Source organism: Salarias fasciatus, unplaced genomic scaffold (assembly GCF_902148845.1).
Source record: "Salarias fasciatus unplaced genomic scaffold, fSalaFa1.1, whole genome shotgun sequence".
Classification (NCBI taxonomy): domain Eukaryota; kingdom Metazoa; phylum Chordata; class Actinopteri; order Blenniiformes; family Blenniidae; genus Salarias; species Salarias fasciatus.
The window spans coordinates 192237-208533 of record NW_021941388.1 but is presented as its reverse complement, the minus strand read 5'-3'; the positions used below and the strand labels follow the sequence as shown (position 1 = coordinate 208533).

At 45.0% G+C, this 16297-nt stretch overlaps 2 protein-coding genes across 3 annotated transcripts in view; one reads left to right on the top strand and one right to left on the bottom strand.

Moving 5' to 3' along the window:
* The first annotated feature begins 4337 nt into the window (after positions 1 to 4337).
* Positions 4338 to 10780, top strand: LOC115385505 (phospholipid phosphatase 3-like). Its single transcript, XM_030087567.1, has 6 exons — positions 4338 to 4544; positions 7884 to 8041; positions 8167 to 8453; positions 8542 to 8599; positions 10195 to 10371; positions 10493 to 10780. The coding sequence occupies exons 1-6, from the start codon at positions 4445 to 4447 to the stop codon at positions 10589 to 10591; spliced, it is 879 nt and encodes a 292-aa protein (XP_029943427.1). The 5' UTR covers positions 4338 to 4444; the 3' UTR covers positions 10592 to 10780.
* Positions 10781 to 13558: 2778 nt separating this feature from the next.
* Positions 13559 to 16297, bottom strand: part of LOC115385464 (adhesion G protein-coupled receptor L1-like) — a 29941-nt gene continuing 27202 nt past the window's right edge. For both annotated transcript variants that reach the window (XM_030087478.1, XM_030087479.1), the window contains exon 26: positions 13559 to 15597. In XM_030087478.1, coding sequence (XP_029943338.1) covers positions 13610 to 15597 — 1988 coding nt within the window. In that variant the 3' untranslated portion in view covers positions 13559 to 13609. The remainder of the gene's footprint in view (positions 15598 to 16297) is intronic.

The window sequence follows — 16297 nt, the reverse complement described above, 5'->3', positions numbered from 1 at the left end:
CCTAGATGTTAAAAACAAGAAGGAAAGAAAAATTATTTGATTATTTTATTTGTTATTATTTGACTGAATTGCAGGTCAAAGTAAAATTCCTAAAAGTTGTGAAAGAAAACAAACAAACAAAAAAAAAACACCAAAATACAAATGAACCACCCGTCACAACAAGGTGGCAGCACCCACTTCCTCAATCCTCTCTGGTCCCATGGTGCAAGATCCCAGTGAGACTTTAAATAACTGATGTCTTTCCCCAAGTTCAGCTCCTCTCTTCGTCTTACTGTAGCTGGAATAATGCAATATTATTAAGTTCTATATACTGTGTGTGTGTTTTATGTCTGTTTAGGAGATTTACATGTACTTTGAGGGTCATATAGTGGTGCTATGGTTGGCACTGTCACCCCACACCTAGAAAGTCATGCGTTCAAGTGCCGGCTGGGCATTTCCGTGTTGAGTTTACATGATGTTCTCCCGGTGTGTGGGTTTCCTCCTGGCACTCCGGTTTCCTCCCGCAGTCCAAAACACAGGCATGTCAGGTTAATTTGTGGCCCTAAATTATCCCTAGGTGTGAATGTCAGTGTGTGTGAGTGTGTTTGTCTGCCTCTGTGTCCAGGGTGCATCCTGCCCCAAAGTTCACTGGTGTCAGCCCCAGCGCCATGCCACCCTGAACAGGGTTCAGTATTTGAACCAGTGACCTTTTTGATATGAGACTTAAGCAGAACCAGTGCTCCAGCATGTGGCCTAATGAGGATAATGTGTGGTAAAGTCTCATTGTCTCATTATTGCTGGTTACATCCTTGACATTTAAACTACCAAAACTTAAATGGGACCATTTAAAGATCGTCAGACATCAACAAGAACTCAGTTTATTTTTCTTCAGAGTTTGACCTTTTTTTTTTTTTTTGTTTGCCCCTCCTGATGTAAAGACGGTTTTTTTTTTGTATATGAACCGGGCCAAAAAGCCTTTGCTGTTGCATGGTTGTGAACTCAGATGTTACCACGTGATAGAATGTGGTTTTTGCTTGTTTTGCCATTTTAGTGGTTTCATGTCACAAAATGGGATCTTACAACGTCAAAAACTAGAAAAACAAAACTGTTGAGGAAACATGGGGGCAGTTTGTGTGTGGGTGTTTGATAGAGAGTGACGAGGAAGTTACCAGAAGACCGAGAGACGAAGAAAGCATGATGAGTAAAACCAAAAGTTTGGACTTGGTCACATGATCATGTTGGACAGTTCCTTGCAAGCTTCAGTTCTATTTACAGTGTTTTTACTGCCACCTAGGGAAAAAAAAATCCAAGTTGTTGTTTATTTATATCAGGATTTTGTACAAGTTTCACAAAAACACTATCAAATTACACCGAGTGACTTTTATTGGCATTTGAGGCCCAAATGCTGGAGAGGTGGACAAGGAATTGGATGCACGCAGGTTTGAATCCCACAGTGGACAGATCACTATGTGAGTCCCTGCACATGACCCTTGAACCCCCATCAGCCTAATGCTGCTGACCACCACTTCACATCAACACAGTCAAAATCCAGAAAAAAAAAAACAACTGCACAAATTCTGCTATTGATCTGACTGAAAAAAAAAGAGAATCAGATTCATTATAAAAAAGTCTTAATACTAACTTTGAAATAAGGTGTTATTCTGGGATTAAAGTCTGAATTCTGACTTTTTCCTTTTTTTCAGTCACAATTCTAACATTACATTCCGACTTAGAGAAATGTTAAATTTGGACAAATTTACTTTGAAGTCAGTAATAAAAATAAAATCAGACTACAGTTAGATGGCTTCTTAATCTGACTGAGGAGAAAGTCGGGATTTGATAAAAGTCAGAATTAAAAAAGCCGATTAATTCTCAGAATTCTGACATTTTTTCTCTGCCTGAATAAAGTCAGAACAGTCAGAAAGTCTAACAAGAAACAACTCAATCCTAAACTCTGATTTTAAAGTTTTCTTCAACAGCTGAAAACAAGAGTTTCCCCCACCATCTGCTTGGCTCTCAGCCTACTCAGTGAAAGGTTTTTGAAATGGATGAATATTTTTCAGCAGCATCAGAATGACGCATGAAGTATTTACTACTCTTTCAGCAAACTTTTAATAGCAAGGGAAAATCACCGGAGTCTCCCTCTCTGTGTGTGTGTGTGTGTGTGTGTGTGTGTGTGTGTGTGTGTGTGTGTGTGTGTATGTGTGTGTGTGTGTGGTCCGGATTTTCCTATGGTTGTGGGGACAAAATGTCCCCACAACCATAGGAAAACCAGGCACAATGTCATTTGTGGGGACATTTTTTGGGTCCCCATGAGGGGAAACAGTGTTTTCTTGACCGTGTTGTTGTTACTGAAAAAAGTCAAAGTGCAAAAACATTTCTTTAGGGTTAGGCTTTGTTTTGGTCTGGGTTAGGAGTTAGACATGAATGGGAGTCAATGGAAGGTCCCCACAAGAATGGGAAACCCAACCTGTGTGTGTGTGTGCGTGTGCGCGCGTGTGTGTGTGTCACTTTCTCAATCCTTTCTGTTCCCATAGGGGCGAATTGTTTTCTTCTTGCTGGGGGGGGGCGTAACAGAAAAACTTTGAGAACCACTGCCATGGTGCAAGATCTCAGTGAGACTTTAAACAACTGAGATGTCTTTCCCCAAGTTCAGCTCCTCTCTTCATCTTACTGGAGCTGGAATAATGCTATATTATTAAGTACTACATACTGTGTGTGTGTGTGTGTGTGTGTTTTTATGTCTGTTTAGGAGATTTACATGTACTTTGAGGGTCATATAGTGGTGCTATGGTTGGCACTGTCACCCCACACCTAGAAAGCCATGCGTTCAAGTGCCGGCTGGGCATTTCCGTGTTGAGTTTACATGATGTTCTCCCGGTGTGTGGGTTTCCTCCTGGCACTCCGGTTTCCTCCCGCAGTCCAAAACACAGGCATGTCAGGTTAATTTGTGGCCCTAAATTATCCTTAGGTGTGAATGTCAGTGTGTGTGAGTGTGTTTGTCTGCCTGAGCGTTTTCTCTGTGATGAACTTGTGGCCTGTCCAGGGTGCATCCTGCCCCAAACTTCACTGGTGTCAGCCCCAGCGCCATGCCACAGTGAATAGGGTTCAGTATTTGAACCAGTGACCTTCTTGATATGAGACTCAAGCAGAACCAGTGCTCCAGCATGTGGCCTAATGAGGATAATGTATGGTAAAGTCTCATTGTCTCATTATTCCTGGTTACATCCTTGACATTTAAACTGCCAAAACTTAAATGGGACCATTTAAAGATCGTCAGACATCAACAAGAACTCAGTTTATTTTTACTTCAGTGTTTGATCTTTTTTTTTTTTGCCCCTCCTGATGTAAAGAGGGTTTTTTTTTTGTTTTTTTTTGTAGGAACGCACACCGGTTTGAATCCTACAGTGGACAGATCACTGTGTGAGTCCCTGCACATGACCCTTGAACCCCCATCAGCCTAATGCTGCTGACCACCACTTCTCATCAACACAGTCAAAATCCAGAAAAAAAAAACAACTGCACAAATTCTGCTATTGATCTGACTGAAAAAAAGAGAATCAGATTCATTATAAAAAAGTCTTAATACTAACTTTGAAATAAGGTGTTATTCTGGGATTAAAGTCTGAATTCTGACTTTTTCCTTTTTTTCAGTCACAATTCTAACATTACATTCCGACTTAGAGAAATGTTAAATTTGGACAAATTTACTTTGAAGTCAGTAATAAAAATAAAATCAGACTACAGTTAGATGGCTTCTTAATCTGACTGAGGAGAAAGTCGGGATTTGATAAAAGTCAGAATTAAAAAAGCCGATTAATTCTCAGAATTCTGACATTTTTTCTCTGCCTGAATAAAGTCAGAACAGTCAGAAAGTCGAACAAGAAACAACTCAATCCTAAACTCTGATTTTAAAGTTTTCTTCAACAGCTGAAAACAAGAGTTTCCCCCACCATCTGTTTGGCTCTCAGCCTACTCAGTGAAAGGTTTTTGAAATGGATGAATATTTTTCAGCAGCATCAGAATGACGCATGAGCAAAGTATTTACTACTCTTTCAGCAAATTTTATAGCGAAGGAAAATCACCGGAGTCTCCCTCCCTCTGTGCTTGTGTGTGTGTGTGTGTGTGTGTGCGTGTGTGTTTCATAACCCCCCGCATGTCTGGCAGGTGTCTGCCGCCCCGCTGCGAGCCTGGACGCGTCCCGCAGACTCTCTGATGACATTAAATATGAATGAATGAATGAAACACCTTCTTGACTTTGACAGCGGGGCGACGCGTCAGCACGTGCTGCTGCTGCTGCGCGGGGGGGGGGGGGGGGGGGGGGGGGGGGGGGGGGGGGGACATTAACCACCCCGGCCGACTGGTGGATTCACCTCCAGTCCGCCTCCAGCTCCGCACATGAGAAGTTCACGGGCGCTCCCGCGTTCCCGGGGCCGGTAAAGCAGTCGGCTCCGCGGCGGGGAGGATGGAGGGCGGCGGAGCGAAGAAGCTCATCCAGATCAGTGGACCGGCTCTGTCCAAGAGGAAACTTTTGGTGGGATTAGATCTGCTCTGCCTCCTTCTCGGTAAGTTCGAGCAAGTAACTTTTGAAAGAGTTTTTACGCCGTATTTAATGTACAGAGTAACGCTTTGGAACTTCATGAAGAACTCACTTTGTTGGGATCATGTGTTCTTTCTGCTATTACTTTTATTTTGTATATCCACGGTAATGTGCATTTTGATAGCCAAAGATTGAAAAACATTCTCATTTTCTGTATAATTCTTCTTATAAACTAATTAGTTAATCATGAAACTAATTAGTTGTGGATTATTCCCTATAAGAAGACTTATGTAATTGCTTTTCACAGTTAACTTTTCTGATGATTTCAAACAATCACTTCACTTGTTGCTAAGTCAAACAAAGAAATACCACCTGTGGGGATGTTTTTCACATTTCAAAAGTTTTTAGAGTTTTGATGTTTGTTGAAAGACCTTATGAGAAGCTCTCAGCATCTCATTACTGAACACACACCACAACACACAGCAGTCAAACTGTAACATTACACATACAGTATTAACTTCCTCACCCCCTCCCACTCAACCACAGCAAAGCCCCCAAATCCACATCAAGGTCCTGAGCAAACCTCAACTGTCAAGCAGTATCAATAACACTTCAATCATGGAAACAGTGTTTCAAGGTAAAGAGATCAAAAGGGATTCTGAAGCAATGGAAAGATATGAGAGATTATTCAGATGCATTTTAAAGGTTCTGTGCAGTTTCTTCTAAAAATTGCACATTGTAATTTATACTAAATTCTAATTTTATAAATAATTGGCAGAGGTATACTTGAAGAATAACAAAACATGTATTTTACGAATGCAATATAAATCCTAATAGATGTTATTGTTGATTTGAGGCATAAAACTTTTCACGTATTATCAAGCCGCTGGTTCCTCTGCAGTGTGCAGCCTGTGTGTACTTGTTATTCCTTCCTATATAGAGCAAAGAGTTAACTTCACCCATGTTAAGTTGGGCTCCGCTTTGTTTCCACCCCCCCCTTTCCAAGCCTTCAGATATTGAGCAGCAAATTACCGCCGCGTTTGTTGTACAGAAGAAAAGATCAGTCTGAAAAAAAGAGGAGGAAAAGAAAAGTTCTCCCTCTCTCCATCTGCATGTATCTCCTTTTTTCCTCCCAGCACATGCGCACTCTGGAGCTTGCGTGCCAGCTGGTTCATGCATTGCCCAGGGAATTGTGCAGTTTCCATGACAACCTGCAGTTCTCAGGGTAGAGTCGGGCCAGGGGGAATTCAATTTGGTATAAATAAATAAATGTACAATCCGTGAGTATTGCGTGCGTGAGCATGTGAGTGTATCTGCTCGTGACTTTGATCGTGGACCCTCCTCCTCCTCCTCTTCCTCCTCCTCCTCTTCCTCCTTGACCCCTATATGTTGCAGGAGGGTGGTTACGTAAGGACAGCTAATTGAAAAAAATCTGGATGCAGAAAGTCGTCTGTATTGACAGCAGATTGGACATGTGCAGAAGGGAGGGCGCTCGGCGAGAAGTCTCTGTTTCTCCCTCTCTCTTTGTCTGCCTGGCTCTCTCCTCCCCGCCCCTCCCTCCTCCTTCCTCTCTGTGTGTGCAGGCATGCAAGGCAGGGACAGAGCAGGAGAGCGAGGCTGGGACATCCACAGACAAACAGAGCCAGTGTGAGGCTGGTTCTGGCGCTGCTCTGCTCTGCTGCGGCATTTACTCTTTTGTTTTGTTGGGTAGAGTTGAACTGGAGTCACAAACAACCCCCCCCACCCCCCCACCCTTTTCTCTCCTCATCAACAGTAATGCACCCGCACGCATGCGCTGTTCCAACTGGGTCTTTGTCGAACCCAGCCTCACTACGCTCCTCCAGCCTCTGAGGGCTCAGGCTGTATTCAGCCAGGAAGCGGAGCCTTCTGCTGGCGCTTTGGGTTTCTCTTGTCCCGCTGTCATTCCCAGGAGTGTTTTGACCTCTGCATTCCACATAATGGTGACTCTCTTGAGAAAAAGTCTGCGTTCCCACCCTTATCTTTCTGTAAAACTATTCCTTGTTCGACCTTTTCTTCTCTCCTCAATCCCCTGTGTCATATTCCCTGTTTTATTTTAGCAATACAACTTTCTGTTCTGACCTTATTACTTGTCATGGCGTAAAAGAGATGGAAGATTCCGAGTCAACATGCCTGCACAAGCAAATCAAACACCCATACTGGTTTCGATCTTCAGTTTAAATGAATTTATGCCAGCAATAAATTCATTTAAATTGTGATTTTCCTATTTTCAGGCAGAAAACATCTTTCACAACTGTTGGTGCTCAATTATAACATTACATTTTAGTATTATCTGTTTTTTTTTAAAAAAAAGTCTCACGGTGTTACAATCTGGAGAAACGCTTGAAATCTTTTACCATTGTGAGACATATCATTGCTGATATCATCTAGATGCACAAATTTAGCTGACATGCATGAACTTGGAACTGTGGGACAAAGCTGTAGTGCCTGAAAAACCACACAAATGCATAGGAAGAACATGCAAACCCCACACAGAATTAGCCTAATGCTCCAAATCCAATTTTCAGGTTTTTTTGTGAGGCAAGAATAACAACCACCATGTCAGCATGTGGTCGATTATCTTTTAAAGTGTACCGATTTTAAAAGATAATTGGTATCTTGTCATGTCTTGTCCGTGCATAATGAGCCTCAACTCGACTGCAGGTGATCTGGCGTAGAAACTCACCAAGGTAACAGTCCACACAGGTTTAAGCAGTAGATTGCGTTTTAAGTTTGGATTCTTTTTTTTTTTTTTTTTTTTTTTTTGTCTATTTACTGAGATTAACACAATGAGTGAAATAAGATTCCAACAGGTTCAAGCTTTTGCAAGCTCTGAAACCTGTTTACATGAGAATGATCAGCTTGGGATGGGAACGCTTCAGTGTTGTTTTGCTTGTGATCGGCTCGAGCCCCACCCAGAACCAACATGTGGAGGAGGCTATCGCGCTTAGTCTGAATTCACAAAAAATAACAAGAAACATATAATATATGGAAGATGATCAGTCAAGGTGTCAATATTTGAAGTACAACACAGAAAATATCTGAGGAAACATCTCAATGAAAGCAGAACCTCTACTGAAGTCAGTTTGGGTCTACTTTTCAAATGTGATCAGGGAATTAAGAAGCACAATGTGGAAACGCCACATATTCCATATTCATGAAGGTAAACAAACTCTTCAGCTCATCCTGTAGACCAACTTCCATGTGTGTGTTGATTTGTGCAACCCTTACATGTACCAGGCCCTGTGTGTGTGTGTGTTATGAAAACATGCTCCATTTTCAGGAACCTTGACCGAGTTTCTCACTCTGATTAAATCCATTTTCTTCTTCTTCCTCCTTCGTGCAGCTTCCATCCCCTTTTTCGCGTGCGAGCTGAAGGCGGTGAGCCCGTACAGGAGAGGCTTCGTGTGTGGCGATCCGAGCATCACCTACCCCTACCTGCACAGAGAAATCATACCGGACGAGCTGCTCATCGCTGGCGGCATCATCATCACCGGCCTGACGGTGAGCGCTCCTCATCTGCAGGGTTACTGTCAGTGAATTCATCACATTCCTCTTCAGCGTCGGACATGACTCAGCCTGTGAGGAGGATGTGGAGAAAGTAACTCTGACTATGTGTACGACTCCAGATTGCCCTCGGGGAGTGTTACCGGGTGCGTTTTCGAAGCGTGAGCTCCAAGGCCTTCGTCAGGAACCTGTACGTGTCCTGTCTGTACAAGGAGCTGGGCAGCTTCCTGTTTGGCTGCTGCATCGGCCAGTCGTTGACCAACATGGCCAAGCTCAGCGTCGGACGGCTGCGGCCGCACTTCCTGTCCGTGTGCGGCGTCACCTACGCGTCGCTCAACTGCACGCCCGGGACCTACGTTGCGACGGTGACGTGTCGTCAGCCTGACCACCGGCTAGAGGAGGAGGCCAGGTTGGTGTGCACGTGTCCGTGCTCGTGAACCGGCGTTATGCAATCTACCTCTTTGTGTGTCATTCTAAATACTTCTCCAATTTTTCAGGAAGTCCTTCTTCTCTGGCCACGCTTCTTTTGCAATGTACACAATGCTCTATTTAGCAGTGAGTATCTTTCTATTTTCCTCGATCTCACACACACACATACACACACACTACACACACACACTCACACTAACACACTCATCTGGCAGGCGAAATTGACAGTCTTTCCAATTTCCAATTACCATCACTATATAAAACGCAGAGAGAGAATGAATGAAGCGGGGTCTCATCATCGGTCCCGTTCGCTTCAGAAAGCGAGGGCCTGAAAGAGGAGAGGGGCTGGAGGGAGATAGGGGCCAAACAGAGACGGCTTTGTTTTGCTGGGGGAGGAGAGTGACCTCGTATCACCGTCTCACTGCTCTGCTCCATTGTGTGTCAGGGTGTGCATATCTGCATTTTTCGTGAGTGTATTCAGAGTGTATGCATTTATAGGTGTGAATGTAGGCCTCTGCTTGGTGCAGGAGCATGTGAGTACGTGCTCTCATCTATATGTACAGTTCATCGTGGCACCCACAGAAATTTCTGTGACTTCAGGGGCTTCGTACTCAACAGTATTTTTTTATACAGATGAATATAATTTTTGCAGACTTCAACTTTGTGTGCAGCAAAATACCTCTGTACTTTATGCAGAGAGACTCCTCCGCTGCCTGCTGTATCAGTAAGATACTCACAGAACAACATCTTGTGAACACAAATGATTCACTGTTGTTGCTGTTTTATAACTGAAGCTCATGCAAACAACGGCTATAAAATACTTGGTGCCTCAGAGCACTGTGCACTCAGTCTTCACAGTAAAGTCCTTTTAACAGCCGTCACATACGACACCAGCATCTTTTTATATGGATTTGTTGCATTGTGACGGTCATAAGAACTTAAACCTGAAAGGTTTGTCATTTATAGAACATGGTAACTGTGGAACTGGAGTTGTTAACTTTTGCAATTTTGGCATTTTTTTTTTTCCAATTTGTACCAAAGACACAACAATAAGTGACAAAATACTTCACTAGATTTAAACAGGGACTGCTGTTTTGGATATCTGGAGTTGAGAAAAATGAAGACTCTTACTGTTAATATTTCATACTTTTCTTTTTGCTCTGGAAAATCTTAACCCTTAATCAGATAAGTATCCAAGTATAGACTCATCCAACTTCTTTAAAACTGAACGCTGGAATTTGAAGCAATCACAGAATACATCATTATTCTGATAATAATTTCATTTCGTGCTTTGTGATGACTGAAGTGAGTCAGCAGGAGAGTGAATACTTTATTTTTTAAACTTATCCAGTGAGAATTTATCTTACATTATCAGATTGTTTTAACTATAAATTATGAAACATAATGTTATATTGATCAAATTTATACTTTATAACAGGCCATCTTTTCCGTAAGTTTAATTGTGTTGATCAGTTTTTTCATCCAAGTAGTACAATCATTGGTGTCTGCAGTAGTTTTGTTTCCTGAATCTGGTGTGAGAAGGCCAAGAACGACAAAGAAAGGAAAAAAAAATTGAGAATTTAAAGCATCTTACTGAATTTACCAGCTGAAACGGTGCACCTGAGTGCCTCTGTCAGTGCCGCCTGTGAGCATTGCCTACCTGTGTTGACCTGATCTCATCTCCAGTGCAGTGAATTCCTCTGTCGGCTTCTGTCGTGCAGTTTTACCTGCAGGCTCGGTTTACGTGGCGTGGAGCTCGACTGCTGAGGCCGGCGCTGCAGTTTTTTCTGGTTCTGCTGGCATTCTACACAGGCCTGACCCGCATCTCGGACTACAGGCACCACCCATCCGACGTGCTAACAGGCTACATACAGGGAGCCCTCACTGCCTACTGGGTGGTCAGTATACCTCGCCTGCTTGTTTTTGTGCATCGGTGTGCATCCACGTGCCAAAGTCTGGTTTACCCTCAAGCTGGGCTTGTGTTTGTGCTTTTTTTTTTTTTTCTTTTTTTTTCTCCAGGCTTTCCACATTTCATCTATGTTCAAAAGCTCCAGTTCAGATTTATCTCCGACCGAGACACCAGACAGCCCCCTGTCACCCCACCATACTGTCTGCTAAAACACCCACTGACCCCTTCGTGTACCACCGTCCACCTGCTGCCCGAGGTCTGCTTTGGATTGGCAAGAGATGTAAAGAATGTGAGACCATTTCCTGTGAAATCAAACCACATACCTCAGTATTTGAACAGAATGTAAGAGAGAAAAGAAGAGCTGACCTTGTGAAATACTGTCTGTGGCTCAGGAGAGAGAGAGAGAGAGCGAGAGAGAGAGAAAAAACATCCTGCATGTCTGAAAAGAACGGAAAGGAGAAGGTGCTGAAAAACGTACCAATCCGCAGCTGGTGTTACGTGCTCTGAAGGCAGACAACACACTCATCCTTTTGTCCTTGCGACTGATCTTCACATGTGACGACTACCTGTGCGGCGAACACACAGCAGCCACTACCAGTCCACAAAACATCAACTGCAAACACAGAGAGATTTTCTTTTGAAGCTCCAATGGACACGTCAAAGCACTTTCGTTGTCTCAATATTAATGACCACTTTCTAAGAATTTCATAGGACGGAGTGGATTTTATACAAACAGTTCATGTGTAGAGTTTTTATACAGAACGGAATGTTGATGAAGAAAAGCACAAATAGCAGTAAAGTAGCCGATTTTCTTTTGTTTTTGTCCTAGTAAATGTGATAGGGTGTCTCCGTCCGTCTGAGCGCAGATTGTCAAGTAGTTCAGAAAATAACTACAAAGGTATTCAAAGAAATCTTGTCATTAATAGAAGTGTGTGGATGCTACTAGTTTTCAGATTTTATTTTTTTTAAATATAACACTATGTATGCTTGACTGTCAATTCCTTACCAGTGAAATAGCACAAAAGCCTTAAAGAAATAAATGATAAAAAAAAAAACCAAACCTGTCTCGTCAACACACACACAAACACAGACACACACACAACTGAAAAGATGCAGTGCTTTAAAAGATTCCTACATATTTTTCCCTGCTTGATCGAAGCGTAGTGACCATTCAAGCCTCGATTTTTTTGCGTGCCAAGCCATTTCAAGGTGGCGCACACTGCTGTGTGTAGCTCTGGTGTATTCACACAGGTTTGGTTTGATAAAAACAAACCCTGGCACGAGTCCTCTCTTCGTGTGGCTCATCTGTGGAATGTGTGAACGATTGGTGGTCCGCACCAAGACGGCAAACCAGAAACCTGCTGAACAGCCGGTTCTCATCTGCCTCCAAACGAGCCCTGGTGCAGTAAAAGTATGAACAGAACACATGAAAACTTCTAGATCCACCAAACACTGGCAGTCTGTTCGTCACAAGGCAACACAGAGAGGAAGAGTCACACACTCCTATTCACACTGACTGGAATTAAACCAGTGATTTTCTCAATGTGAGATGAGAGGGCTAACCACTTCACCACAATGTGGGTTAGATTTACAAACATACGCATCTTTCTCTAGATACTTAAGGTCAATTATATCATAAGATTAAAACTATAAACATGGTCAGTCTGTTTTTTTTTTTCAGTGTTTATATACCAAAACGAAGCTTGTCAATACTGACTAATCCAGCTTGTTTTTGCATCTGTGTTCAGCCTAATCAGGAAGCGATGACATGTTTAAGAGCAGCGCTCCTTAAGCGTTTCCACAGCTTCTTCTTCTCAAAACACATGGTGTCACCATGTGTGGACATTCGTGACAAAAAGCTCTTGACAGTGGGAAGCAGTCCAGCCTGCTGTTTACACGATGGGATGATACGGAGAGCCACACCAAATCCTCTGATTGGACTGTAATTTCAGTTGGACAGTCGATAGAAATGGTCACATGACTTTAATCAGAGTTATGCTTATGATCTGCAGCTCGCGCTTGATTCAGTCAAGATCGTCCACTGGACAATGGAACGCTGTGATTTACTCAATCTGTTAGAAAAGAAAAAAACCGAGTTCCAAGGAACATTTTCTCAGAGTTCCAGATGTACACCAGATTTGTTGTAATCTTGTTTATCATCCTGGTTACTGTCTTCGTCAGTTCTCATCAGATTTTTTTTTTTTTCTCTGTAAATGCACACAGACTTACAGAAACATTTATTTCACATGTTTACTTGAACTTCAATAGCAATACAAGACAATCAGAACACTTGAGGTTGGTATGTACAAGGATCTCAGGGGTTGCAGAAAAGTTCTGAGGTTTCATATGATCTCTGGCTCTGCAGTCAAAAGTTTTGCTTGCTATGACAAAGTCCATGGCAACAAGTTCCATCGCCAGTGGCAGGTCGCGGGGCAAAGGTTTTGGTCTTGATGTGAAATAGGATTGGTCGAGAGTTCAAAATCAGTTGGACTGGATGTGTGTAAGAGGCCCTCCAGTCGGTATTGATAAAATGCTTTGCCGTGATACATTAATTATACAAGAATGAAGTATATACACGCACGCACGCAGAAATCCTGACTCTCTCGCATGTGCACACCCTTTCGCTCACACATGCTCATCGAGTTCCGCACGCACACACACACACGCATTTACAGTCATACAAACTTTAGCACTTCCTCCTACAGTATGTAGCCTTAAGCCACTATAAAGTCATGCACAAGTTCTTTGAAAGGATTTTTTGGCAACACACAAGTGCTTCTTTGACACACTGTTTGCTTGCTACAGGGAGGGGCGACACCCAGCCGATGAAGCAATAGAAACTGAGACGACAGGCCAATAAGAATAAGCACCGATGAGACGGGAAGACACAGCAGGGCTTCAGGGAAGAGGGTGCCAGGAAGAGGAAGAGGAGGGGGAGGAAGAGGAGGGGGAAGAGTCCCAAATGAATCACAGTCATACAAAAGTAACAAAACATGAAAAGGGGGATGTCTCGTGGTGATCAGGAAATAGAAGCAGGGAGGAGCCGTTCCCTATCATGGTAATCTTTATTACCGTAATCTTCCCTCGTCATTAGCCTCACGATCGTTTTCATCATCACTGTTCTCCTTGATTGGCAATGTTTGTTGCTGTAGTTTTTGTTGTTGTCGTTATTACTGGCGTCTTCCGTGTCCTCCCTGGTATCTATGCCCCAATCACCACCGCCCTAGTCACAGGCTCGTCACCCGCTGCATCTGTCCGTCGTCTCCTTCAGAGGTGGGCTCTGCCGTGTACCCCGCCTCTCCGTTTGACGCCAGCGGCGGCGGCTGGTAGAAGGTCTGCAGGTGGTTGGGCCGCGGGCCGAGCGGGGGTCGCCCCAGGCTGTAGGGCAGCTCCAGGGCGGGTCGCTGGGGCTGGCCAGTGGGGCTCACTTCCTCCGGGCCGTCGGGGCTGCTGTCGGGGTACGAGAGGGTCGGCGGGGAGGTGCGGGTGTAGAAGCGAGGGGGGGAGCTGCTGCGACTGTACACCTGCGGGGAGTGGCGGGAGTAGAGGTTGTTGGGCGGGGAATTAGTCTCTCGCGGAGCGAAGATATTTGTCGGGGGAGAGCTTCGGGGGAAGATGCTGATCGGCGGTGAGCGCCGGTCTCCGGGGTAGAGCGGCGACGGGTTTGAATCTCGTGCGTAAATCGGTGATGTGTCAGGGTCAAGATCGAGGTCGGGGGTCAGAGGCAGAGTGAAGCCGTCAGAGTCTTCTCGTTCGCCGTGGTATCGGAGAGAGCCTCTTTCCTTCGCTCTTTTCCTCCCATCCAGACCTCCGTCTTTGCTCTCAAACAGGAAGGACTCCTCCCGATCGATGTCCATCCCCCCTCGCCACACGTCCAGCGCTCGATCCTTCTGCTTCTCGCTCTCTCGTTCAATCCCTGCTCTCCAGCCATCTCTGTCCTTTAAAAACAAAGACTCATCTTTCTCTCTCTCCATCCCACCCCTCCATCCATCAAGCCCGAAATCTTTCTTCTGGGTTATAAACGTCTCCTCCTGCTCCGTCTCTCCTCCTCGCCACACCTCCATCCTTCCATCTCTCTTTTCCAACATATGAGACTCCTCCCTCCCTCGGTCAATGCCGCCTCTCCACTCATCCATCTCACTATCTCTCTTCTGAGAGGTAAAGGATTCGTCTCGACCCCTCTCGGCTCCTCCTCTCCAGTCGTCCATTATCCCGTCCCTCTTTAGTAGAAATGTCTCATCTTTCTCTCTGTCTTGGGCGCCTCTCCATGCTTCCACGCTGGCCTCCCTCTGTTTCATCAGCAGCGGCTCCTCCAGAGCCTTGTACAGCGGCTCGGACTCCTGCGGCGGCGGCGGGGGCGGAGGTGGGAGGGGCCTGTCCCGATAGCGATCCCTGTCTCGCTCTTTGTCTCCGGCCGTCCCGCCGCTCGACTCCGCCGTGCTGCGGTGGCGGGACAAAGTGCCGGGGGTGCGGCTCAGGGTGGAGTAGGGCCGTGCCTGAACGTCGGGCGCCGGCGGACGTGCCTGCTGCCTGTCCTGGAGGCCGCGGCGACCCAGAGTGCCTTGCAGCTGCAGCCGCTCGCCGTCTTTAAGCAGCTCGCGGGACTCGGGATCTCCGGGAACACGTGCGTGCGACCAGCCGTCTTGCAAGCGCTGTGTCGCGGCGTGATCTGGTCCACGTGTTGCGGGATGTGTCTCAGTGTCTTGCGTGAGCTGCCTCGTGTGCGCCCAGCCGTCTTGTGCGTTGTGGCGGGCGTTCGGCTGCATGGTGGCGGCCCAGCCCTCTTGAGGTGGCTGTGCGTGTCGGGTTAAGGTGGCAGTGTGAGTCAGCGCCGGCCGGTCGTGGTGGTGCGGCCTCGCCAGGCTCCCGTAGCGCTCGGGAGGAACGGGCATGGGAACGGAGGGCCTCAAGTTGCTCTGCACCAGCTCGGAGATGATCATCTTCTCCAGAGCAGCGGCGTCTGACAGATTGCGACGTATCCCGCCTCCGCCGCTCAGATCTGAGGCTCCGTGCGGCGTCAGGAGGGCCGGAGAGATGTCGTCCCCTCCCATTCCGACGCCTCCTTCCCTCAGAAGGTCGGTGCTGCCCACCACTCCGGCTCGGGACCCTGGTGTTGTTCCCAGGCCGTGCAGGGTGAAGGTGTTGGGGGTGTAGCCTCCGTTGAGACACACACTGTCCAGCCCACAAGACTCCTGGCTCTGCGACACGCCGCCCTCTGTGAGGAGAGACCAGAGGACACCGCTTACAAACGATGGACAACCAAAGGAAAAAAAAAATAAAAAAAACATCAATGAGGACTGGGCAAGTTAATGCTGTATGATCACATTAATGCTTTAGTTGATTAATGGCAGCAAATACTTCCTCACATGCTGCAGAGTAGCTCTGAAAAGACCAGTAGACACAAACCATGGGACACAGCGGGAAGGCGCTGAGCAGCAATAATAATAATAATAATAATAATAATAATAATAATAATAATAATAAACCAAAATTTTATTTTCTCAGGAAAAAAACATCTTCAAGTTGATCATAAAAGATAAATATCATCGTGGTTCTTGACTCTACTGAGAAACTTGTTTTGCTATAACAAAGCACATAAAAATGAATGCCCTGGCAATGAAAAACAGTTGGATTGATACATTTGTGAAAACCACTTTAAGTGTAACTGTGTAAAATAATAGCTACTGTTTAAAAGCATCTTATTAGTGGTTATTGTTGCTGGCAAACAGAACGTTATTAAGTAAGTCTTTTTATTACAATAAAAATGTACAAAAAATACTTTGTATTTATTGGTGAAATTAGGTGGTCAATAGTAAATAATTAATGACAATCATTCACAGATCATGAAAAAATTGTTGCCCAGCTCTAACATAAATGAATGAACAAATGAATGAATGAGCAGAGTTTGGCCGTGT